This window comes from Helicoverpa zea, chromosome 7, assembly GCF_022581195.2.
Source record: "Helicoverpa zea isolate HzStark_Cry1AcR chromosome 7, ilHelZeax1.1, whole genome shotgun sequence".
Taxonomy (NCBI): domain Eukaryota; kingdom Metazoa; phylum Arthropoda; class Insecta; order Lepidoptera; family Noctuidae; genus Helicoverpa; species Helicoverpa zea.
In genome coordinates this window covers 4158500-4186380 of record NC_061458.1, presented here as the reverse complement: position 1 = coordinate 4186380, position 27881 = coordinate 4158500, and the positions used below count along the sequence as shown (strand labels likewise).

The window sequence follows — 27881 nt, the reverse complement described above, 5'->3', positions numbered from 1 at the left end:
ATTTTTAGTTAAGAGGCATTTGTCACAAATTGTTTCGTTCTCACGGTCTGTTATACGATCTCCAAATCAAATATTAATTGTAAAAAAGTGGTGAAAATCAATGCTTCAATAACTGCCATCGAACTCTGTGTAGAGATATATAAACTAAATAAAAAACTACTAAATAGCAGCATAAAGTTGCTGTTGGCATCTCAGTTTCAAGTTTCTGAAAATCGTACTTTTTGGGGGCTGAATTTTTAAAAGTAGGTACATATACCTGTGGATTCATATTCAAACAAGAACAATGATACTGTTCAGGAATTCTGTTGAACTGTAAGCAATTCAGCGTGTGGGCTCAGCGTTCTGAATACAAAGGAGCCTATCTGCCAGGCAGCTGCTTGCAGCGCGGACGTGCGATATTCGCAGCAGTAACCGAACGTTATTGGATTCATTCGTTTGTCGTTTACCCACATTCGTGATAACGTCGCGATCAAATTTACTGCCAACATATTACGTTTGATTGAAATCCGTGCTGAATAAGTTTCCGCAATTCCTACATTCTTACACTTTTGAACTTCTGTTCACTGATTTCTATACGACAGGTAATTAAATTATACAATATTTGTGCTTTTGCTTCATGATCAAATTGTTAATATCGGCCGTCAGATGCCAAAGTTATAATTAAAACAGTACAATTTCAAAGGGTTGTTCCCTACACCGGGTAATTCGACGAAGTCGTTCCACTTGATCCCATTACAAACACCTGCTTATTTGAAATTTAGTCCATCTTCAACTTTCATCATAATTTTAATTCAGTAAAAAACACAATGTAAAAGTTTTCCTATAAATCTTTCAGGAAATATTGTTAAAAGTTTTTTCCTTCGCCTTTTGACAGGGATTCAATTATCGGGGCATCATAGATGAAGGGTCAATTTTCCCGTGTTGAAAGCAGCTAATTTCAAACTACCTCTTTGCTTCTAGATCAATCTATTATTGATTATCGCAGAAAAAGTTCGAACATAAATGTTTTGGGTGAATTTCCCGGGACCAAAAATTGCGTGGCATCGATGAAATCGGTACTAAAAATCATTGTTATAATATTCTAATATTTTTTTCTAAGTAGGTGAAATAGTAATCTATGTGTAGCACTAAATATTTTATTAATAGGATTAATTGGTTCTCCAAAAAAAAAAAATAAACCTCAAAATCTTTCATTGCCGTGTTTGTCCACACGTCACCTTGATGTGTACTAGACCTTATTGATAAAAATGTATTAGTTATTTATATTAAAACCTACTTTTATTTGATTCGTGAATAGTTAAAGTATTATTACGGACTACATTTGTTGAAATATTTAAACAATACAACAAATGGTAAATAAAAAATAGTTTGTCCCAGAACCACCATTCATCGCCATGTCCTAAACATATTTAAGAATATTCCTTTTTCTAACGGTTTGCGTCCCTCCCGCTGTGCGCTAAATGTTGCATATTAGTGGACATCAAGTGTTCGACGTGGAATGACGTTTGCACGTGCCTGCGTTTTCGCGCCATAAATGCAAGTATGCAATTTTTTTATCACTGGACATTTTTTCTATCATCGCCGTGGATAGGTCTTACTTCTGTTTGAATAAGTTTGTCCTCTTAATTGATCATTCGGTACAATGCCATCTATCTTATGTTTATTTGTGACGTGTTAATTACTGTGAATTATTAACAGATTTTTAGTTTTTTGATGTTTTTGCCTTGATATTCATTGCCGTGCTCTCATTTCCGTGGTTTCCGTGGTCAAAATTTGCTATGGAAATGAAAAAAAATACACAGCAATGAAAAAATTTTCATTGCCATGCCTTGTAAAACAATTTCGTTTCATTGCCGTGGCCGCATGTTTCATTACCGTGACTTATGTTTTCATCGCCACGGCATCATTAAGAAAAAAAAACAATTTGTACTATATAGTCAACTACAAAAAGATATTTCCACGTTCACCTCACTAAATGATAAACTTACACACACCACTTCAGGTTCAGGTTCACTTAGGTTGTTTTACTAGAGGAGTATTTAAGAAAAGAAAGAGAAAGATATGTCAAAACGATGGCTGCAGGAATAGTTTTCATTGCCATGGACGCATGTTTCATTGCCGTGCATGCATGTTTCACCGCCGTGGCATGAAAATTTTAGTCTTGTATATCTCGTTAGTTTTTTAAGCTATCTACTAGATATTAAGGAAGAATACATATCTTATCAAAAACTTTAGTAAACACTATTTTTTCTTGTTCTAAAGTTGAAGTATAAAAAATCCACGGAAATGAAGATTTTATTGGACCTGTTGAAATTCACCCTTTTATTCTTCTTATTTCGGACACGATCATAACAACTTCAATAAACTTCGGCCAGACATTTCTTTTTTAATTTTCTGCCTCTTCTTCGGGTTCAATCGATTTGATTGTTACATTAACTCGCAATTTAGCGCCGGAATGAACCGGTTTATTTACAGATAACAATGATCACAGTTTTATAATCATTACTTTCCAAATGCTCTGTGACGGCATGATAGGTCGATGACATTAATATCGTGATATGACTCACGATGATTATCTTCTGAATTGGGTATTTGTGCCTTTTGGATTGTAATGTGAATTCGCGTTGCAATCAGCTGTTGTCTACACACTCGTGTGGTTTTCTCACAATGATCCTTTACTGCGGTTAGAAATAATGAGCGGTAATTAGAAGCAGAAACAATCAAATCCTATGACCACGGCGGAGTTTGCCACGGAGTGACTATGTCCGTTTTGTGTTTGTGGCATTTCTTCAGAAGTAATTAGGGCAAACCAAAACCATTAATATTTCTGGTACTTTACTAACACTCAATCTACATATAGAGTGGTGTACCTCCTATATCAAAAAACGAATAAATCTGTATAAGAGCTATCACTTGAGAGTCACCCGTATCACTGTCAGCGATGCTCGGACCCGCCATTATTTGCATCAAACCTACCAACTTATCCGACTACCCACATTTTGTAACCGTTCGTAATTTAAATAAAACGTCTGCGATTAAACTGTTTTACACGTTTAATGTTTTTATCGACGTTGGCAGCGAGATTTTATTCTGTACTTAGTGGAACATAGAACAAATTATTGTAAAAGTTATCACTTATCAGTGAGGAATAAAAAGTGGCCGTGTTTTTTTATTTAGAATTACATAAACATATTTTTTTATCAAGCGATAATTTAGCGCTATTTTCGTTATCTATCTAATGGCCGGTTTCTGAGTTCTTGTCTCTTGGAGTTCAGAAACTGGCCAGAAGTAAAGTTGTGAATGAAGATGAAGTTTCTTTGGGAAAGGTTGGATGCCAGTTTGTTTAATCGTGATACATAACATTATCATCTTCAAAGGCAACCTCACTGGATTCCTAATCTTAATAACTTAATCGTGAACACATCAAATTGTAATTTTCTCACAACATAAGCAATTATTATTATTACATAATTAAGTTTAACGCGGCTTTGTCTTAATTCAAAGCAAATTTCTGTACTCCAAAGTTAAGGTTTACAGCGTAATATTTTAACAAAATGTTTAATTTAGTAATGCCTTAATACTGCAAGTCTTGGCTTAGACATTTTGTAAAGAGAGCGATGCTTCCTCAATGTAGGTACTAAGCTTTAAATTTTGAAGTAGATTCCTGCACTTGCAATGTAAAATGTATAAGTTTTACAAAGTCTAAGTTACCCTCATTTGTGAAATTAAAACAGTAAAATAATTAGCGTTAGAATCAAAGCTTTTTCTCTCTTTGCTCTAATTCTCTGGGCTTTTCATCCTAGTGAGAGTTTAACACGTAACAAAGATACACTGCAGGCGAGTGTGATGAAAAAGTTTGCGTTAGAAAAATAACCTTGTCGATAGTTGAATATTTTCCAACAAATAAATAGAAGAGGCCAAACACGTTGGTAAACTTTAGAGAGCTTTCATGTGAGTTTTCATGATGCATAAGTTTTCAGTTAATAATAATGGTGCACATCTATGCAATATGCATGAAACAAATAGTAATGTTACGATCACAAATCATCGGCTTTTAAGATATCTTATGCTGGGCAGAAATGCCTTCTAATATAAAGATTTTGTGAAACAATTGACACTTATATGACAGTAATAACAAAAGTTTGATGACATATAATTATTATAGATACGGAAAAGCTTCTATTTGTATAAAATAAATATAGGTACCTAAAGTTTACCGGAAGGTAATAAACAACCGAGACCAAGATGGGTAGTTAACTATTTTAATTGCGGTAATTATTTGCCGAGTGAAATATAACAGCTGTCGGCCAACTATACCGATGTTTAAGACAGAACCGACTCGAACATTAACTAATAGTGATGGAGTATCGGTATCGGTATTGGTATCGGTCTCCAAGGTGGGAAACTTTGTCTTTGAACACAGAATATTCAATATTTAAATACTTGAACATTTTCATGAACGAACTGTAACTTAATTTATTTCAAACGCTGTTTGACTCTTGTCTTGTTCCGTTGTTCGAGAGAACACTGTCAAATTGACTTTTATTTATTTCGTGTTTTTTTGCGTAAACTAATTAAATTGGGCTCGACTTTTTTGTAATACACGAAATAGCTTTCATCGCTTCATGGTATATTCATTAGTCGAATTATACAGAAACTATGCTGTTTGAAAACACCCACTTAAACAGGAAGACAGGATTCTCTTAACTCATAAATATTAAAAGCACCAACTATGAATCATCAAAGCTTACGCAACCATTAGCACATCAACCACACCAGGACTATAACAAAAAAAATCATCAACGGTCTACCAACGTATTGTAGGCGTCCTTCACAAAAATACGTTAAAATTCGTTTAGGCATTACCTACACCTGTCAGGTAGGTGTCGCTAGCTGCGCGGAATACCAAAACGCCAGCGTCTCGTGGCCCGCATAATATGTTCGTACGCACAGTCTCACATATTGAATTCCCCATCAATTGATACTCGTAGTTCGTCACCTACGGGAACGCAGGAAGCATGGCAGGATGTGCCCCCAGATATTGTCACCGTGCATGTGTTTACTATGAGATTGAGTATTCCGTCCGAGCCAGGAAAATTTGTATCTGAATGAGTGTTACTTAACCATTTTAAGGATTAATTTTATCGTAATTTTGAATCGAGTCTTGAATTTGAAAAAGGTTCTAGAAATATTTATTATAATAAAGAAAATAGTCACCTAGCGCCTTTTTAGGCAACCTACGCCAGCCAATGAATTTTTTCTAAGAAAGCAATAATTTTAAAAGTATTTTTAAGTGTAACCATTATTTATATTGATATAATTACCCAAAAAAAAAATATCACTCAACAATAAAAATAACTAGATTTCAAATAGTTGCTGTCTATTAAATTCCCATGCTCGTGTGGCTAATTAGGCTACGCCAATTAAAGGTTACACATGCTGCTATTCAACAATGCTATTACCAAAACACACAAACGATATTTATTTAGCATTAAATAGTCCGCAAAATAAACAAGCTTTAGAATAAGTACTTCTACTGTGAAATTGAGTCAAATCGAATTTAGTTCAAAAGCTCGAAACATCATTGATAAGTAATTAAAAGTTCGAAATATATTATCTGAAAGACACCTTTACGACCTATTTACAAAAATGAATGGGTGTAATGAAAAGTCCAATAGACAAGCAATATTGTCCATTTTCCAATAAAAAAAGTTGTCGACGCAACGTTAGAAAAGAAAATCCATTTTCATAAAATAACACTTGAGAGCGAAACGGGAACAGGCGACATTACCACGGTCTTATCAATTGCTACCTAAGTTCACTTTTATAGAAATATTTTACATCGACGATATTGTAATTTCCAACACTTCAGTCGGCTTCCAATTAAGTCGGTCGCACCTCAAAAACAGAAGCGTTTCAGGAATCGTTCCTTGATTTTTTTTTTATTGGAAGATTGTGAAATTCCTTTTGAATTCTTTAAGTTCAACGTGAACTCAGTTTTATTAGAGAATTGTGTTCCAAGAAATAATTTCTTGGCGGCAAAAGCAAAGATAGTAAATACCATTTGAAGGAATGTTACTTTATTGAAGTTTAATTAAATTATTATCTATTGTTACACAAATTATTATTTATGAATGATAAAACGCTCCTTCGATATAGGCAAACCCAGAAATGAAAAGTATATCGATTATATTCTTTCATGCATAAATAAAGTAAACTTTGATACAAACTTCTCAGACCCAAAAATATCTCGAAATCCCCAAGTCCATCCTCAAGAATTTAATTTTGGATATAAAACATGTTCGCATGCTTCCCAGTTTGGTAGATAAGAGTTATTAAAATACTTTAGATTTGCCATCCCGGGCACGGTTCCCCTTGAAACCGAATGCCCGTCACGACACACAAACAATTTTTCATTAAAGCATTTTTCGCCAATTGTAAAGCAGAGAAACAGATATCATAAATTAAAAGTAAACGCATTTTTGATGATTTATTAGAGATAATATCTACCAATAAATCCTTTATGCCATCCATTTTCGAACACGTACGTTAACCGAATAACGATATACCTACATTATTCGTAATGTGAACATGAAGAACAAACATAAGTATGTAAAGAAAACAAATTACTTTAACTAAATCATGAGTGAACGTTAGTGATCACTGCCTAAATAAACCACGAAAATGACTTAATTGTGATAACTCTAATCAACAAAACGACCCACATACAAAATTGCTGGAAGGTAACATAATATTCATAGTGAGTCGTTATAACTAACCTAACCTTCACAAAGGAAGCTCAAATGAAATTTAACTGTCCGTTGATTGACGAAGGGACCCGTTGTTCACAATAATTATCTCAGAGGAAGCGGGTAAGATGAGCGCGCGTCGCGTGCTCTTGCTACTTATGTATGCCTAGTACGTACATACACGTACATAAGGATATCCGACATAACGTAGACAATACAAGAATTTATGTAATATTTCATCATTCAGGCCGGGTTGTCGCTTTTGAGGCACGTACCTGAATAAGCGCCACAGTGCTCGAGAAACTTCAATACAATGCCACTACATACAAGATCCTTGCGTCTAGTCAATTCGGTTTTGTTCAGAAGAAACTCAGTTGAAGTATCATCTGAAAAATTTTACTTTTAGGCACTCCTAAACAAAGGTCTCTCAAAAACCAGCTAATTACTCACAACATAATCCTTTATCGAAAAGGGTTCCCGATTGGAACAGCGGTGATTACTAATTTCAAAATAATGGCAATCCCTACAGAACGCAGATTACAATAACCGTAGCTTGGAGGCAAGACCTCATTTCAGAGTCGGGCCATAAAGACCACTTTCAGTTTCAGCGTTTGGAAACCACAATTCAAAACGGAGAGCAACTCTATGTTTGTATAGGACTTTACAATGAAGAGTTTTGGTAGCATAAGTACATAAACGGTCAAGACCACCTCGTACCCTATTTCAATAGATGTTCCTCCCCCCCCCCCCCCGACTCTATAAGGTCTAATTGTTAAACGTTGCCGTAGCTATTAATAAATCCAAGACCATCCTTTGACAAAGTTGAGCCACAATTGAAAGGACTTATAAGACAACGGATGCAACCATTTGAGACAGTTCGATTAAATTATGTAGGCCTGCCTTTATTAACATTTGTGGACCATTGATTAAATCATCGATTATTGCCCTAAAAGCTAATTCAATTGTGTTGAAGGCAAACTTTAAATGGGAGTTTGTTTCCGAGATATAACGAGCATAGCGGAATTAAACTCTTAAAAGTAAGCCTTTATAACCAAAATGTGTACCAAAACAGACATTAGCAAAGTTTTATGAGTTTTCCCGGTTGGGCCTAAAATAGGAACGAGTTTTATGCATTCCTTGGAGAGGTACTACGCATTATAGCTTAATACGTTTGGGTCCTTGTGGGACTAATGTCGATGACGGGTTTAAATTACAGTCCAGTTTGAGAACTCTCTGGTTATTGAGTTTGTATATTTTTGTATATAGTTAAGCCCTGCTGCCATCCCCGGAACAAAATATGTAAATTTGTAACCCGGGTTGGTCCGTGACTAAATAATATCTTTAATAAGAAGATTTTGTCCTAGCTTATCGCCGTCGTGCGGACCACTGTTTTCGTAAATAAGAGAGGAAAAATTACAGACTCTTTTAAACTTTTGAGGAAAGATTTAGTTAAATCGGCTTTCGTTTCACTTATTTTACATTAAGATGCTTATTTTGGATGGATAAGGGATAGAAATAACTTTAAGAGTATCTAATATTGACGCCTACTTCTGCAATTATTCAAGACGAGGTACCTATTGTGTGGGATTTGGTTTCAGATTTGGATATTTAGAGATGAAATTCAAAATCTTGTTTTAATACCACATATTTCACATTAGACAATAACTTGCTAATTTAAGAGTGTAATAGAAGCCCAGATATCATCAATAATACTCCTACTAAACGACCAGGAAATATGAGAGCGACTAAACTCATAGATGATCTTGCCCCATCTAATTGCACTCTGCTGCAGCTTTCAAAATTGATTGACATAATGCGCTTTGACCATTAGCCGTGTAATGAGTCACGCATATAAAACGGAAGCCGCTAACCAGTCGACAGTGCTACTTGCGTAGTTACAGGTCAACTGCTAGTCTACTTGAGGTGAGTTTGTTGACCCACCATTCCTTTCTTCAGCTAATAGCTTTGGTTTACGCCGTTCGTCTTTTATTGCCTGCCAGTTCTTAGGTTTAGAGCATGATCAGCAGTTTTCTTTTCTAAAGGTGTGGTTTTTACGTCATCGCTCCAGAAAGTGATCTTAATGCTTTTGCTTTTCCTAAATAACAGTAACAATACTTTTATGGATACTATATTTATAAATTGAACTTTCTTCAAAGTTCTTGGAAGTCGATTTCGAGTTTCTGCTTGTTTCCTTAAAGACCCCTATAGTCATCCATGGAGAAATTATGGGGTCTTCTAATAGAGAAAAATGGTAGCCATTAATCTGTAACAGACCCAAGTGAATGGTTCTCTGTTCCAATCTGGTTGGTAACTATGGGGAAACACGGTGAGTTTTTCTTGCTACAAAGGATTAATAATAGTATCCTATTTTATTCCTTTAAGATAGATTAATTGATCAAAGGATTCGAAATAGCTACAATAAGTCGGAGACAAAGAAACTCCCAAGAGTAGTAAAAGTTTTGGTCACAAATCAACGAGGCTTTGTAGCAAGTGGAAAACAAGTTAAGGGGTGACCACATGACTCATACGGCCAGATGGCCGATTGCAAACTGCATTCGCAATAATTAATCGCAGCTGTTATGAATAACTCCTCTTATTATGTAAACTAAGCTTAATGAGGAAATACATCCAATACAAAACATACTTGTTACTTAACATTTCTCCGAACAAAAACAACTTTATAATGTTGAGTCGTCAAAGCAATAATAAACGATAACGCATATCGACAGTACTTCATTCAAGAAAAAACAACTTGTTCCCAATACAGAACCAATAAGAATGATATTTATTTGCATATCTTGCACTCGGACTTGTTTAACTTTTTTTATTTATCAGGTCAAGTTCCTGCGACTGGTTCGTAGTGCGTAGCTCTATCTGACACCCACTTACGATTAAATAATGTTAAACAAATAGACTGAATCAAGTGGGTGCCAATTTACATTTGAAACACACGGATTACGCTCCCGATATACCTAAGTAAACTTTGAGGCAGTTAAAGTGCAGGTCTAACTTGACTCTTGATTCTTTGAAGTTGGACCATAAAACTCCGCCAACTAACTTTAACGCGGCTAAAGTAGTTCCAGCACCAAAGACTCCTCTTAGAAACTCCTTAAAAAGTAAAACAAAAGACTTTTAAAACTATTTAAGTACTCATTAGAAAGTTTGCAATACCTGCGAGAGGTCCCCGTCTCCTCTAATTTTCTCGACGACGGTAAGTTTCCTGTCGGCTCTCACGAGTCCCGTGCACATCACTAACAACAACACTAGTCGTCCACCCATGTTGCACGCAAAACATCCAGAGATCACAGAAGATATTCACAGAGGTACACTCGCGGAATACATGCGGGATACCCGAGCTAGGAGCGCGCTCTACTCGACAATGCGCCGCGATAAATGCCGGGTGTAGCGCGGGAGGCACTGGCGCGTTGACGCCAGCTAGCGCCGTCTCGTTCACGCACTACAGCGCGCCAACTAACTGGTCATCATATCACTGACCGTTGAGCTTCGAAAATTTACCCAAACCATGATTAGCATAACAACTTCACTTGAGCACCAAATGGATCGGCACTTTTGGATTTCAATGTCAAGGCTTTGTAGCTATTTATGAGGTCAGCTTAACAATTAATTTTACTTTAAACAACCTTTGCTAACTGTCAAGTTCACAAACCTTTGTGTACACAGGTAACAACGGCAAACTTCAGATCAAACAGCTTTGATGCAACCGTTACGCGTCGAGAAGGCGATTATTTAATAAGGTTACCTGTGAGCGCGGACTGTAAACAAAAACAAGTTTTGCTTTTGTTATTTGGCTCTTTACCGGTTTCGCTCGTTACAAACATCGTAAATCAAGTTGTTTTGGAATTATCATTTTTTGCCTAGGCCTGATATTTCCATCGCGACATATCATTCTCGATTGTCCAATTATTTTGCAAACTGACAACCCGAGAAGTTCGGTCTAAATTAGGGTGGGAGCCGTATAAAAAATGGTCGGGAAAAAAAATCTGCGAACACACCTAAAATTATTATCTGCCGATAGCACAACACGGCTTTTATGTGGGACATGAAAAGATTTGACATGTTACGTTATGTTACCTGTGTCCCTATACCTGGGCAGGTACAGCCCGGCCGGCACGTGACGTCGTGACGCGACGGTTATGCTCCATTGTATTTGTATCATATCGGACTATCCATCTCACGGCTTTCTTCGGCCTTTATATTTTGCGCCTTTACCATTTTACCTTTTCTTATTATTAAAAAATGTTTGGCTTAGGTTGTGTTTTGCATGTCAATCGTGTAAAGAACCTACTGTTTTGGTGCCACTGCAATGTTCAAATTACAATTTAAATTTAACTTCTGATACTAACTCAACTTCAAATAATGTAAATCTAAGCAGTAAATAAATAGCCATTATCATATCTACAAAATTAAATAAAGTTACTAGAACCAAAGCACAGATATGTAATCGACTTTCGACTATTAACCCTTTTCTCCACTTACAGATCAGATTTACTGCGTGTAAGCTAAGTATGTACTTGATAATCTTAAGTGTACATTGCTGCTATTAATTTAACATTTAATTTATCTTATTTAACAGTATTATACATAGTAGTGTACACACAAACTGATAAAAAATCATAGAAGAATAAAAGAGAGAATAGAAAAACAGAGAATTAGAGAACCTAGAAAGCTGCTCATTTCTAAAAGAAATCTCTTCCAGTAACTTTTACGATGTGCCGTTAACCAGTAGATTATCCACCCGCTTAATTAAAATGACACAACCATTGTTCAGTTTTGTGGTTTAATTGAACAAAATTCTTTTATTATCTTATAACAAAGGTTCAGAGGTATTGACGGGATGAAACCAGATACTTTTTTTTTAAATATTGGATTGAAATCCTTTGTTTCGTTGACGAGGGATCATTTTGTTTTGAAATTAATTATGTTTTGCCATGCTGATCTGCCTACGCATTCGTTTGTACTAAATATTTGTTACATTGTTAGGTTTCATTTACTTTTCATATTTTAAAATGACATGTCGGATCTAGAATAACAACACAAATGTGTGACATGAAAAGTTCCCAAAATAAACATACATTTCAAATTCCTACGAAAAATTATAACACAAAATCAATAACCTATTTATAAAGTTACTGAAACGTTAAACAAACGTTCACCTTCCCTTAATTTCTGAAAGCAAATGGATAATCAGTATATAAGGGGAAGTTATAAGTTATTTGTGTTTCAAGTTGGCGCATGTAAGTGACTTTTCGGTAAATTTTCAAGTCGCCAACTTTTCCATTTCGTTACCGACGTATTTTACGAAGAAAACCGAATACTTTTAAGATGGCCTTAATAAATTTTAATCGAATGTCTATCGGGGAAACGAAGGAAGATAACAGGGGTTGGAACATACTTAAATCTGATGGGTAAAAAATGACTTGTTTTAGTCATTTTCTAGTGACCGTCTAATTTTTTAGTAGCCGCCTGATACCTTGTCTATCTCTAAGATGCAAGTCTACAAAACTAAAAAAAACTCTCATAAATCATGAAAGTACGCATGAAACACCAATCGTGTATTTGTCAGGTATCAGACGGCTAAAAAATGTGATTGAAATCACGATACTTACTCTCAAAAAAATATATAAACTGTATAAACTTCATACTATTAAATATTATTCAGTACAAATCATACAGTTATCGGAGGCGTCTAGAAGCCACACCAAGTTCTAATCAAAATTTGATTATCTAACAAAAACTTTGTAACAGTACTCGAGTAACATTGACTTTAGGCAGACAGAATTCTTGGAAAGCCTTGAAAGATCTGGGTGTCCCAGGATTCATTAATATTTGCGTTTCTCGTTAGCTCTAACTAATTACTACATCGTCACTAGAACATGTTAACTTGATTAAGAATTAGAAGCAAAACCTTGTTTGTTAGTGAATGACAGACAGCCAGATTAAGATTAGGTACACATTTAGGATATGTAAATTATGCTATGCTATTTATAAGACAGGATAAGACTTATAAATAGCATTTATAGGGATTGTGCAGAGTAATTTTAAATAAGAAGAGTCTACTAACGTCAAACTGACGACAAAATGAGCATCAAACTGGGGACCTTATGGTCAAAAATGAGCCAACGAAGTGAGCATAATTTATTACGCTTGGGACCAATTGAACCGGCCGGTGACAAAATAACCTCGAAATTATTAATGTTAAAGCTTGAAACCTTGTTGCCTTGTAAAGCTGGAAACATATAATGCAAAAAAAAAAAAACATAAAAAAAAACAGTTTTATTTTGCATTTCTTTTTGTTATTAGAGTAAAAAAAAAGTTCTTAGAAAAATCTGATAGTTAAGGGTGCGTCCACATCTGGCGAATGCGCCGCGAATGCGCAGCAAGCGAGCCGATCGCGAGCTGTCCGCGAGCTGCGCGCGTGCATTTTTGTTCGTGCGCCGCTTCTGCGCCGCCCGCGCGCATCTCGCGCGCGACCTAAGCGCCGCACGCGAGCGGCGCGCAGGCGGCGCGCGACGTCTGCCATCTTCGATAGTACTGAGCCAATATACGGAACTGTAAGGGCGAGAACTGATTGCGCGCAGATCGCGCGCCGCTCGCGCGCTCTATACGAGCCTTGCGTGAGTTGCGCTAAAGAGGCGCACCGAACTATTGCAGTGACTGCACGCGCGCAGCTCGCGGACAGCTCGCGATCGGCTCGCGTGCTGCCCATTCGCGGCGCATTCGCCAGATGTGGACGCACCCTAACGATCCGAACGATATACTAAAGGGGTGATATTTCTTTTTTATGAAAATGACTTGTAAGTAATGCAATGAATTGTATTTTTAACTACCACTTAATCCTACAAGATTAAATTGGACATTCAGAACGCGACATCTATTTAAAACCATTATCACGAATCCAGTACAAATCCAAGCCAGTACAAATCTATTACGAACATAAGGAACTTTTATCTTTCTTCTTTAACTATATTAAAGTTCGTCCCGTCAGTTCTTTTTAAGTCTTCTCAACGTTATCTGTTTAAGCCTAAGTTAGAAATGGATTAGCTAGGACAAAGTCTGCCTTGTAATCACAATCATTACAGAGCAGATTTTATACGGCAAGAGTAAAGCGCACACTATACTTCGGCCGTTCAGAGAATGCGTTCCTGACACCTATCAGTTAGTCACGACTAGTGATGGGCACAACATAACACTGAGTTCGTTACCGTTCCTTCAAAATGAACCGCCGCATTATTTTAAGATTATTTTCGTTTTAAATTGGCGGAATCATTTGTTTTATATTTTAGTTATTTAAGTGGAAACCAAAAAAAGGTAATATTCATATAATAAAATTGTTTTATTTATTCTTTGTTACAAGTACATTGAATTGAATGTGCGAACAGAATATTAATCAGACTCCGATTTGCTTGAGGAGGTGGTGTCTTCATCATCATCTTCGCCTACATGTATAATTATATTATTATCAATAACAGAATCAATCCTGATATCTCGGTCTAACAAAAGCCGGGTAATCAAATAAAAACAGATCGAAAACACTTGAAAAACGTGGTCTATGCGCACGAAACGACAACGGACGACTGTTTTAGCGTCACAAAATGGCGGCCCATAACGCCATTTGGGGTTACCATTTTTAATCTAAGTATAAAAATGCGGTTTGGTCATAGTTTTATTTTTATTTTTCATAAAAGTTATAATTAAGTCTTATAGTCCATTATTTTCCAATTCTTAAAAAGAAAATCAAAACGTATTATTTTATATTATAACTGTATAAGAACAGATTACGATACTTGCCTGTTATTTTTAGCACAGCACTACAAAATATAAACCGCTGACATAACCTTGTAATAGCGCAGTATAGATTTAGAAAAATATTGTTTACCAAGTTATTTGACACTCAGTTTGGCACAAAATTATAACATTCATTGATTATTGATATAATAATGTTGTTTTAATGCTCCTCAATTGTTAAAACGGTAAACAACCAGCAAAAATATTTTTATCGTAACTGCAACGCCATTGCAAAGTTACGTCGTCAGTTCAATCGCGACGTGTCAGGAACGCATTCTCTGAATGGCCGAACTATAGAAACATTTAGTCGACCGATAGTTGGTTAGGCTTCATAAATAGGCATAGAGATGAACGGTAGAACGTACATTACAACGATCATATATTTAGTTGGCATCAGACCGACTAAAAACTTTGATTGAATCTAAGATATTCTTTAAGTATTTTTTTCCAACAATAAGATAGACTGTCGGCCGACTTTTTAGTCTGCAGTCTGCAGGATACTCCAAGGGTTGACTGAAAACTTCTTTAATATGCTTCTTATTCTTCTATACGATGATGAGTTTGGTTGGCTTTCTTCAATGCATACGTTTTAAACCAATTATTTTTATTTTTGCACTGCTCTATAATACATGGCTTAACAGTAATCTTCCTATTATACAACGATAAGTCGTATAATTGATATTACAATAATGAGATCGAAATCCGATGAAAACCTGAATAATCAACAAATAATATCAAATTCAGGACATTCTAAAATACATACTAAGTGGATAATGACAATAGCGTATATTCAAAGAAGTAATTTTATAAACTAAAAGTATTAAAATTCCATGACCATAGTCAAAGTTTCTTACTCTTCCAATAACACGAAGAATAACATTAAGGGTACAATGGCTCAACATTACTCTAAAACACAAATAAATTCGTCCAATTGGTCCGTAACGCATTCATGCATGCAAATCGTTTAGCACGTCCAATCTGCAGGTAATCCAATTGCTAGTTAGTGGTGATGTGTTTACGACGATTCATGCTTCGCTCGTCTGCTTAGATGCTTCGTGCGCTTCCAATTTCGAATATGACACTGATTTAGACCGAAGTTGTGTTGATGTCAGATTGAGTAAATCACTCAAAGAGGGATGATTTGTTGATGTAATGTGTAACAAGTATTGCAGTTCTGTTAATTGGAGAGTCTACAGGCAATGTAAGCGTTGACTTTCAGATGTACTCAAAATATATTCAAAGTAAAAAAAAAAACATTGATGGGTAGCATTACTTAGTACTTCTTGATAATTTATACACTGACTGACCTATTTAAAATACTATTTAGACTTTTGACCGGGCGTCGCGGTCGTTAAATAGTCAATAACACTCTTTTCTAAAAACGAAGGTGAATCAAGGACAAAGTATGTGTAATGTATCTACATATAAATACAAAAGACTATGGGGGTTTACTTTAAAGTTTCGACTAACAAAAAATATAAATATTGATTTAAAAAAGCAATTCCTTTAATTCATGAAATTGAAATACTTGTTACACCAGACACACATTGAAGAAAAGCTACAGCATAAGAAAACATCTTCAATTTGTTTACATTTCTTGGACCATCAATGGGTGCAGTGCGCGGAAGACTGAGTAAAATAAAAATTCACAAAATATACACAATCTCTGAATGAACGCTACCGTTATCCGTACAATGAAAGTTCACTTTATTGATGCCATTGTCTGAAAAATGGGTCACCGTAATATTGTTGTTCGCGGCTTAAATAATGTCAAATGAGATTATTTTGAATTGAATTATTGCTTCGGTGGAATGTTCATCTATGCATAGGTAAAGTGCTGCAGTACAATATTGTATTAATTAAACGTGAACAGTTTGGAAAATTCTAACGCCCGTCATTCATGTTCTAAACACAGCCTACAGCATTTAGAGATAAAATAGCTTTCCAGGAATTTGTCGGGTGGTTCGAAAACCCACACACAAAATGTAGACACTTTACCCCTTTTACATTATTTATGCAGACAACGGCAAAATATATTTTTAATTTTAACATTTTTATATTAATGTCACTGTTATGAACCCAAAATGATTTCGGACGTAATCAGGAAATGCCGACGTCAAGTGGCTCAAAGAGCAAAGTATGAAATAAATAATTTCCTACCATTTAACCAAAACGAATTTATATACGATAAAAGCTTACCTACAGAAAGTCATTTTGCCCTCGTTAATTTCATTCTTGTTATATAAGTCTCAATTTGTGGGGTAATTTATTAAATTCAAGGATTATGTCACTTTGCGAGCTTATGAAAGGACCGCTCCAAGCTTTTATTCAGAAACATAATGTAATTAGAAATTTTGTACGTGGGGCCGAAAGTTGTTACTCGTCGATTCGAATTGGAAACTCCAACGGAGACATTCCATGAATATGTAAATGTAAATGGCAAATCCATATTTATAACTTAATCAATACACACATTACGCATTTTTTGCATTGAATATTTTTCCCTATATTTTTTTCCTTTAAACACGGCTGGAAAAAGCTATGTGGAACGAAGGATTCCTTTTCATAACGCTTATTTACTTGGTTATATTTATTTATGAGCGCAATTTGTTTCATGGATGTTTGCCAATGAGAGTCAGCGTCCTAGATTTTATACACTTTCTTATTTATTGAGAAAGAATCCGTTTTATTAAATTCATAACCAATTTCGCTTTAATGTGAACTCCTTAGAACTAAATTCATTTATGAGTACCTACAGGTCAAAAGGTTCTTTCATTCCTGTTTCAGGTCACGAAATATTACAAAAAAGGTTGGTCTTTATATGTAAATAATAAATAACTAAACCATAAGTAGGCATATCTGTAGTATGTAGGATAAGAAATTGTACCTAAATAGGAACATGTGGGTATAAAAAACTGTCCATTTTCCCATATAAATCAAAATTTACTGGAATAAAACCACCACATCACCACTAACATATTTTTCCGAATTAATATAACTTGTGAGCTTTTCCAAATATTGCGGGCATGAACCGCTACGTAAACAGGTATGTTTTCACGCTCTATCAAAATCCACCCGTTTTTATTCACAAACTATTCGATAGAACGAACACTAGTGTAATATAAAACCAAATAAAGAGACGTAGCAAATAAGACAAAAGACTGAGTATGATACAGAGACCATTGTCACATCTGTATTCAGTACCGTACCCTTATTTCTCACAACCTACAAGCTAGAATCTACAAACGATAAAACGACCTACAATTTTAGTATTCGTAGCGTAAAACGAAAAGTTTCACATATTCCCTCCCCCGTATGGGTATTGCGGTTTTCTAAAATGCACAAATTTTATTACGAGTTATGAATGTTCAAAGGAGTTGGCAAGGTGTTCCCAAGTCCCACGGAACTTTCTAACTAGAAGACCACAAATTCTCGTGAAATTCCAACAAGAATGAAGAACTTACAATCAGATAATGTGGAGATGTATTAGAAGTTTATTTTGGTCCTTAGAAGTGAAGTTACTTTTGAACATGTGAGGTCGTTATCCTACACATGACTTTACAAATTGTAGAACAATACCGCGTTTGAAATGAAAACGAACTTACGAAGATTATCAAAGCATCAATGTTTGATGATTCTCAAATAATATACGAGTACGTATAATAAGTAACTAACAATAATTCTGTCATGCGCAATTGCTAGATATACCTGTGTACAAGACATTTCCCACCGTCATCACACTTTTTAATAGTTGTAGTGACAACTTTCTCGTACTGGTTTTTCCGAGCTAATCTAACGCACGAAGCCGGAATCAGTAGCTGGCGTTTTATAAATCAAGTACACTGTCAAGTCATAATGTTAACTATTAAAATACCGAGATGCCTAACACAGAAATACAGCCCTAATTATTGTTTTAAACACAATTGAGGATGTTCTTGTCTAAATATAGTTTACATCATATCGTATTGCATCATTATCAGACTCCTACGCTACAAAAAACTCAACAGCGTACTTTAAAAAGGAAAACCCTGAAGCTCATTAATTATGAAGTAACGTAAACATCTACATATTTAGTAGGTAGTAATATGCCTAAAACAGGGAACTTTGTGCTGACGTAGTCATGTAATCTTAACGTTAAAGTGACTGATTGCGGAATAGAATACCGCGTTTCATACATAAGTCCTATCATTCGCATTATATAGGTACCCAGCGCTTCATTCAATCTATCCAAATTTTATCTTTCATTATCCAATCCATGCTATGAAGCTATATTGACAATATAAATTGAAATACACATGTAGGTACTACATAGCAACACTCGAATAACATTAAAAATAACAAATGCCCTTCCTGTGAAAATACTCCTTTCAATGACATCGTGTTATTTAGGACATATAAGTTCAGTAATACGAGATAACAATTTAGTTGACCGTTTAATATCAAACTGACTTATGATAGTTCTAAAAGGTCAAATGCAAAGACCTTTATGTTTTGACTGCGAACAAGCAAATTCAGATTAGACCTACACCCACTACTTAGATAAACTGCTGACCTCAGAAATAAAGTTACAATATATTTGAATGTTTATTGTCACTTCTTCGGGAGTTTTACAAATAAAGCATACAATAAGATAACAGAAAAAAAAATCTAAATGAACCGCCAACCTACGAAGGACTAGAAAAACTAATGAACCTTCTAATTTTTTTTTATTAAGAATGATTAAGTTTCTTATCCTTCGAAGGCCAAATATAACCACAGACTGACAAAGTTACCGACACAACGCAACAAGTCTCCCTTCTTCACCCACATCTATTTTGAATTTGATTAATCAACAATCCGGTACAAAATCTTGAGCGGGTGTTATCGCAAATTATGCGCTAATATCACACACGCGTTGACAGACCGCTATCTAATGAAAATGTAAAGCCGAAACTTGGCAAGTGAACTGTTGCTTATTTAGGGTTGACGCGCTCCCGGTAATGCATAATAAAGTTGTTAGGAACGCAGCCTGGCATCGTGCCAGCGGGCCCTCCCCGATGGCAATTCACTGATAAACTTCTTCGGGAGAAAAATGCGCACTTCTTTGTTTCACAGCCATGCATGCAAATAGAATCACTATTTTGCTGGCTATATGTTATTTTGTACCTACAATGATGTAAAGGTTACGTAAAGGTAACGGTTACGTTTGATAGGCTAGGGAATGCGAGCCTAAATAATATTGTTAAACAAAGATTCATTGGAACAGGCTTTTAGCAAATTCTAAGTTAACATTGAAACATCATACAATAATATTGCTGAATATAGTTATATATGTATACCTAGTGCACTTTGTTTTATACATATTATATCACTTAACCTGAACTTATCCGAAGTATACTGCATACGGAAAGTGAGAGAACCCGCGGAAACGATAGTATTCCGACAAACAAAACCGCAGAAATGTCGTATAAATCGAAGAATTTTCACTAAGGAGAATGCAATGGAAGCATAAAATCTTTGCACAAAGGTGATATCAGTACATTCTCGTTGGAGTAAAGTTTATTTTTACAGGATAAACAATGAGAACGTTCAGTGTATCGATGCCGCGCCAATCCCTTAGTTCCGAATAAATAACTTTGCACAGAACATAGGAATTGGAAGTTCTGTATTGTGTGATTCCGGTGATTCGTCACTCTTGTAGTCTTTTTACAACTTTAGGTTTTCCGCAGCCCACCGGGAATCGAATTCCGTAATGGAAACGAATACCTTGAAGATAGAAAACCTTTGTTTGGGACCTATAAACGAATCTACTATTAGTTGTTATTTAAAATGAAAGTTGTCACGTTAACCTAAACGAATTACCTAGATATAATTAGTATCGCTTTGCATAGACATTGTCGCCTGTAAAATATTAATTAATCCCACCCTAGCTGAAATAGCCGCCATTAGGGTGACATTTCATTAGAAGTTATTAAAAAATAATTACGATTCACAGAAATATTAAACTTCAACAGCCTCATGAATAAATAATGTGAAGTTCCATCATTAAAAGTTTGTAATGAAACTTAGCTTTGAAATGACGAGCGTTTTTCTTGCCATTCACAAATTGTCGCGGTTCTTTAGTGTAAGAATGGTGTACAAACGAAAGCTCATATATTTCTTGTCGGGAGTTAGATTAGAGGGCTTCTCGACTCAAGAGATTTATGACGCCAATACTAAGTCGATTCAAAACGTTTGGGTAACACTCACAGTTCCTGCTATCAATCCTGATTTAATGTTCCTAAAGTCGACAATTTTACAGACACGAACATCTTCTGTTTTTATCAGACGTGATTGTTGTTCTAAGTTATTTAGGCATTACGTAAAATTTTAATAATCATTATTTATTTACAGTTTAAAGTTCATGAACTTGTTGTCTATTAACATGCATAACCTAAACATTTTCAGCGGATACACGAATTTACAGAACGTGCCAGAATGTCAATTAAGTATAAATAGAAACACGAGTTCAAAACATTAATATGAAATAATTGAAAACCGGTTCAAATTGTTTATCAATTGTATTAGGTAACTGTGTAACAATCCATCATTCCGAAAGACATAATATAGATCAATTTCTGTTGTCCAAAAAGTGCAGTAATTGCAATAAGTATGTATCGACCAACTACTAATTAGCATTTGGTTAAATTACATTAAAATTTTCATATAAGTAACATTGGTATATTTGTATATGCATCCGCAGTCTTCATTCGCTTAGCCGTCAAACATAATGATGCTTGCTGAGATGAATATAAAACAGGAACAATAAATACACGACGTTTATACGAGTTATGAATAAAATCTTCAAAAGCCTTGTTTCTTTCAAGATTTCATTTAAATTATAGATACCACAGCAATTGGAGCGAAGGCAATGCTATGTTTTATTCATACCACAGTTTTGTGGATCTGTTTCGTATATCACAAGTTCTCCAATAAATAATGACGTCCATTAATATCTGGTATTACCTATACATAAATAACTTTTGTTGTTTATATTTATGAATCTGTGAAAATACAATAACAAATTGTTGAACTTCCTCCGAACATTATTTCGTTAGCCCTTTACGCCGTTTAGACATAGATGGATGTTGTTATTTATTTTAACATAATAACACAGTTGCTCTTTCAGCTATGCGAACCCAAAAAGCTGACCAATTTTCCTTTTTAATGCACGCCTTGATCAAAGGGCGGGCGGCGAAGCGACGACAAAATAACTCGACGGCTCATAAAATTCATTATTTCGGCCCATCCAAGTCATCAAGCATGTTTTTGCTACCCCTTTTCATTAATAAAAATATAAACCACGTACAATTAAAAAAGGAAAGTGAGAGATTTTTTTACAAAGAGGTTGACATTATTGAATTATGTTTAAAACGAGAATAATTTTGCAATGTTTTCTTTGATAGCATCAGTTGAGCTTTTAACGTAATTTGTCAAACTATCTTTGAACGCGTTTAGATTGAACTCCACTAAATATTGTAGCTCGCCAGCGGAAACTTGCAAAGGGAAAGACGGGAATGCCTGTAAAGCCTTTGATACATTTTCTTCGTTATCAAGCCAGGGGAACCAAATAAAATCTCGAAGTGCAGGATTTGCACGTGGATCTGGCTTTGGTTTGTGTCGTGGATTTATTGCGGCCCAGTACATCCGCAGCCTGAGGACCATGTGCTGCACGAGATCCGGATGAGAGGACCACAGATCATTGGTCTCAGCTGGGTCCACGCTCAAGTCGAACAGACAACCTTTTGCTGAAACAAATTTCATATAAATCCTCTGATGGATGAAGCTTATTAATTCATTGCGGTTGATCTAATTGCATAAACACAAGCATATGTTTATCTTGGGTAAAAACAAAGTTATCAGATTTCTAATAATAATGGTTAACCACAGAACGACTCATGAAAATGTTTACTTTTATATATAATTACTAACCATTAGTTGGTATGCAAAGGTCTTCTTCAATATTTGTCAGATTAATTTGTCGATATAGATTAGACATATTTCGTGTTCTAGCTACCGTGTTCAGATTTAGTTTGATGTTTAAAGTCTCCTTAAAGACACGAGCTGTGTCACAGCTCAGCAACACGTTCTCGTACGAAAACGAGGGTAATCTAAACTTTTTTAACTCCATGCCATAATATCCACTTGTTTTTGGATCAACGTTGCCTACGATAATTTTGTAATTTCCCTGTCTAAACGCTGCATAGTCTTTGAGATCATCCAGAGTTACTAATAAGTCTTCTCGAGGAGGTGGTTCGTCTTTTGTTATGGCGTTCCATTGGTCGATACCGTCTATTGTCTCGTTGAAACTTCCACCAGCAGCAGCAATTAGTGTTGGCATCCAATCGGTCACGTGAAACAGTCCCGGCCAAATTTTGTATGGTATCAATGCGTGCCATATGACCGCGGTCGTGCGCACCGCACCTTCCCAGGGCGTGCCTTTTGTACCTCGCAAAGGTAAATTCGAGCCGAAATTCCGGTTTAATCCAGTTGAAGCTGCACCATTATCAGAAACCAAAACGATGATAGAGTTGTTGAGTAGTTCCATTTCAGCCAGTGCTGATACTATGTGGCCGATACTCCTGTCTAAGCCGGTAACGAGACCTGTGGGGGATATTGGTTGGTCTGTTAATTGTGATTGTACGGTGCCTTAGACGACACGCGTCTAGTTTCTATCTACAAAATAAGTACTGTTATACTGCAAAGTCATAAAATATGTGACGTGTATTGGACTAGTGATCACGGTTCTGAATAAAAATTTCTTAGTTATCGTCCGTTTAACAAAAGAACAATAAATGAACCGGTCATATTTCATAGCGATAGAACCATCACTTTTGATTACAATTTTTAAAATACCACTTGAACTGTTACTCCAAGTCGAAATCCTCAGCCTAGTCATAAGACATGATTCAGTTACCTGCGTATAATCTGCGTGCCGAATGTGCGATGTGCTCGTTTGCGGCGATGAGCTCCTCGGGCGGCTGCAGATTAACGTACCCCCCTCCAATGTGGGGGGCAGCATGCGATATGTGAAGGTACAGAGGCGTCGATACATCGTGATTCCTTATCACTGGAATATTTCAATTAATTTTGGTAAAAGAAGGATTTAATTCGCATTTTTTAAAAGGGACTATTTTTTTTTCAATATTTTTAATTTTTATGTGGTACGGCGAGAAAATATAAAAGCGTCAATTTGCCAACGATTCGAAATGAATTTATGGTAGGTGACACTAATAAAGGGCGTCGAAAAATTGATCCTCATCGCTAACATTATGGTAACATTTTTGATATTAATACTTTACTTTTAATTATCTGTTACTGGACTAACGAGTTATATCATTGTTATTTCAATGAACATAAAAGTTAAAACAATAGTACTAATGAGACTTCCAATCTATTCATTAAAAACTGGGTTCACAATCCGACAAAAGCACAAAAGGCACTTAATGTTTTTGATTAGACTCATAATCCCACTTGACTTATACCGACCTATTTGACTTACCCAACCTATTTGGTTTACCCTAAAGTTTCAATGTTACCCTTATTGACACTTTAGCTTTTCCGCACGTATTTGGATTTATATACCTACTTAATACAATGCCTTCCAATGTAAATATTAAAAAAAAAAAAAACTTAATACAATGCCTTACTCGCGGTTTTGTCTACGTAAAATGTAGAAACTTCAAAACTATTAAAATACGTCTCATTTGCGAACTGCCTACTTATAGTATCATCAAATTCCTACCCCAAAAAATTCAAATTACGAAACTAAAATCTACTTAATAGACCACGAACCATTTCTCTCTGATGTTCTAATACTGTTTATGTTTATAGAATGAGTGCATCAAACAAATATGCAAATGTTTATTACATAAAGTTTAATAGCCATACGTACGCTTAACAGCCCGTTCCGTTAGTACATCGGTGAGATGACCCCTTTGATCTTCAATTGGTTCGAAGTCATTAAAGAAATCAAGTCCATAGAAAACTGTATCATTCCATGTCTGTAACATATGCATCAAAAACTTATTAATTAAATTACGAGTACAAATTAATTTTTCACGCTTAAAATTGTTGTACCGTATTAGGTAAAAAGTAGTTTTTAAATAGGTCGTAGGTACCCCAGTGACAGACGATAGTATTAAGTATATGTATACAAGTTGTTTGTTGATTTGCATCCGTGCCATATTCAAGGAGGTAATTATGCTAATGATTCTCGACCCAAATCAATAAAAAAATTGGTACGTAATTTTTTTTTCTTTAATTTTTTTTCGGAATTCCGTTAATGTCATCTAGCCTTATTTAAACTTGGCGCGTATGTTACTGGCATTAAAACCGTGCTGCACCCTCACACAAACGCAAACACAAAGCATACGCAACGATCACTCATAAATTTCATTCATAAAATTGGATTACTTTGGAAATGCCACGACATTACAATGACAAAAAATGTAGTGCATATTAGTTATTTCCCATCTACTGTAATTCCAATCGATTATTTACGTATTGTATGTCCTCCTCCTGAACTATGGCACAAATGCAAATCAACACCTTGTATACAGTAGCAGCACAATTTTGCAAGAACATATTAAGCAATCATAAATTCATCCCCCTCGCATGCAATACATAACATACATTCACAATAACATATTATATTCAAGCAATAAGACTATGCAAACAAGCAATAATCGACTTCCGAAATGATTCCTTTGACGTGGCAATTACACGATCCGGGTAATTATTTCCTTGAAATTATAACAGTTAATTACAAAACTGTTAAAGTATGATGTATTTTACAAAACAAATAATTGCTACAGTTTTTTTAGTTGTTATTAAAATCATGAAAACTCTACCATCAAGCAAGGATTAAAAAAAGGCCCCATTCCAGCGTTCAAGCAAAAGGTTCTTTAACCTAACTCGTAATAAGGCTACGTTGCGTTCCAAATACCTCAACACATACTAACCTCGACGTGATTATACGTATAGTAATCCACACTGTTGCCTAAGAAGCCATAGAATGTATCAAAGCCTCTATTAGAGGGTAGATAATGTTCCCTGGATATACCGAGGCCCCATTTACCTATCAAATGTGTGGTGTAGCCCAGTTCTCGTAAATGTTGTGGCAATAGATACTCTGTGGCAGGCAGACCTCGATCTTCGGCATGAGCGATTGAAACGCCTTGAGTACCTAAAACATGAATGTCGAATTTAGAATACATTATTGGAATTGCTTCATTAATGGATGAGTGGTGTCTAATCGGAATTGATAGGGAATATGCAAAATAGATACTCATATTATGTTTATGTTTGATATGCATAAATATGACTAACTACTGAAATGGAATCCATGAATATACGTTTTTTAAATAATATGGAACATATTTTTAACAATTCTGATGAAAACGACGTGATGACTATTTGACAAAGGGTGGAATAATTCGTATCGAATTTATGACCATAGCTACATATCATTTCACTTTAAAAAATACTCGTATTGTTCTTTTTCAACTGTACTTTGAATGACTCTAACTAAAATAGAGTTCTGAAAAAATACTACAAAAGCCAAACTTCTTATCTACAAATTGTGCCATACATCTCAAGATCCAAGAGTTCAACCCTAAATGCAAATAAACAGGTCTCTTTAAAATATTACACAGATAAATTCACGGTAGCTTCGTATAAGAAAGCGTTTTCGTAAAACGTACCCGTTCTTATAGGATATTTTCCGGTGAAAAGCGCGCTTCTTGACGCGGTGCCGCGGGAATCGGCGTAGTACTGCGGTATTATGACTCCTTGGTATGCCAGAGTGTCGATGTTAGGAGTCATTATTTGATCTGAGCCGTGGAAAGTCACGTCGCCCCAACCCTGTACGCAATTTTCCTAAGATTATTATGATGAATTTGTAGGGGAAGTATCCGAGTGGTATACATACAATGGTTCAAAAAATTATGTCTGTTTTGTATGAATAAGTTCGGTAGTCAACAAACAAGATTAATTAACTCCTGTTGCGAAAATTATTTGCGAATTTTAACTTCCACAGAAGGAACTTTAATTTACGTTTTGATTATTTATTCTGTTGTGTTTACTAAAGGAGTTGTTAAAACAATTCTGAATAGTAGTTAAAGCAAACTTATCTTTACAATATGTCTGGTTACAATCTCATGGGTATATGTTTAATAATATTTCCACGAAACTTACCAAATCATCAGCCACAATAAAAACTATATTGGGCTTGGAAAAACTTTCACATTTAATAAAAACCACAAGCGAAGTGAAAATACTGAAACAAAGGAAAACTTTGTACAAACAGACGCCTATTGTATCGAAAATAGACCAAATATCGTTTACTAAATAACTTACTAAAATAGTCTCATTTTGGCCAAATGTAGTCCGAAACAAACTTCTTCTGAAACATGTCTACCGATATGAAATAACTACTTGGAAATGATACTCAAATTAACTACAGGTAGATACCTACATAATATATAGGCACACAGTTAGCTAAGCGAAAATATACACAGAAATAGCGAGAACTGAATGAGAAAAGTCGAAGAAAAAATATGAATTCTGAACGGCAACGACAACGTTTTTATTATTAAGAATGGACGCATTTTAAAGTGCTTTTTGAATATCAAAGAGTACCTCCACTCTGCGACGTGAGTTGATTTGTACCTAGACTGGGAATCGCGACTGGGATAATTTCATTTTGTCTAGATTCAATTACCCACTTACGGTATTCAATTATTATCAAAAAATCTAAATAAATTCCTACGTGTTAGCGTGAATAATACGCGTCACTCGTCACTGTGGGCTCACCCTAAAATCCGCACCTGTATCAATACTAAAATTAATCATTTATACGTTTTCAGTCCCAATTTTACTTGTAGAACAAAAACGATGCATGACATTTTGTTTCATGCACACATACAACGTTTATAAATATGAACAAAAATTTTAAAATTGGAAATTATTGAGTAAGTACCTACTTACTTAGGCTCATGAGTCCTGAATTTTTATATTCGTAGACTAATTCTAAGTAATCTTTCACCAACTTTTTACCCGAAATAAATTATTTAGATTTCGTGTAAAAATCTAGCAACGTGACTTTCAAGAGTTCAACGACCTGTCTGATATCTGGTAATAGAATATTAACGGGTTTATATCTAAGAATAGAAAGAGTTTTTCTGAGAGTAGTGCGACGTTATTGACTAAAAATATATATTTTTGAAGGATAATATATTTTTTTCAATCTAATCAGATGAAGACCTATGATGAAGTGGCTCTGAAGTCTGATGTTAATCTTTCAGA

General features: G+C 35.3%; 2 protein-coding genes across 3 annotated transcripts in view; both read right to left on the bottom strand.

The window, feature by feature from the left end:
- The window catches only part of LOC124631961 (fasciclin-1), a 58249-nt gene extending 48091 nt beyond the window's left edge, over window positions 1-10158 (bottom strand). The window contains exon 1 of one of the 2 annotated variants that reach the window (XM_047166608.1): window positions 9921-10158. In XM_047166608.1, coding sequence (XP_047022564.1) covers window positions 9921-10028 — 108 coding nt within the window. In that variant the 5' untranslated portion in view covers window positions 10029-10158. The remainder of the gene's footprint in view (window positions 1-9920) is intronic. The other variant, XM_047166609.1, reaches the window with a different exon arrangement.
- Window positions 10159-21078: 10920 nt separating this feature from the next.
- LOC124631917 (arylsulfatase B-like) lies at window positions 21079-27050 on the bottom strand. The gene is made up of 8 exons (XM_047166552.1): window positions 26934-27050; window positions 26772-26853; window positions 26279-26438; window positions 25538-25761; window positions 24469-24577; window positions 23491-23643; window positions 22506-23177; window positions 21079-22321 (listed from the first exon to the last, which is right to left on the bottom strand). Exons 1-8 carry the CDS (start codon window positions 26945-26947, stop codon window positions 21942-21944), a joined length of 1794 nt encoding a protein of 597 aa, XP_047022508.1. The 5' UTR covers window positions 26948-27050; the 3' UTR covers window positions 21079-21941.
- Between the last annotated feature and the right edge of the window lie 831 nt (window positions 27051-27881).

Bases quoted from the DNA above. Each gene is read 5' to 3' on its own strand.
- LOC124631917 (XM_047166552.1), bottom strand. The intron at 23,644-24,468 runs GTACGTATGGCT...GAAATATTCCAG, and splicing joins AACGGAACGGGCTGTTAAGC to TGATAAGGAATCACGATGTA. The intron at 22,322-22,505 runs GTTAGTAATTAT...AATTTGTTTCAG, and splicing joins CCTTTGCATACCAACTAATG to CAAAAGGTTGTCTGTTCGAC.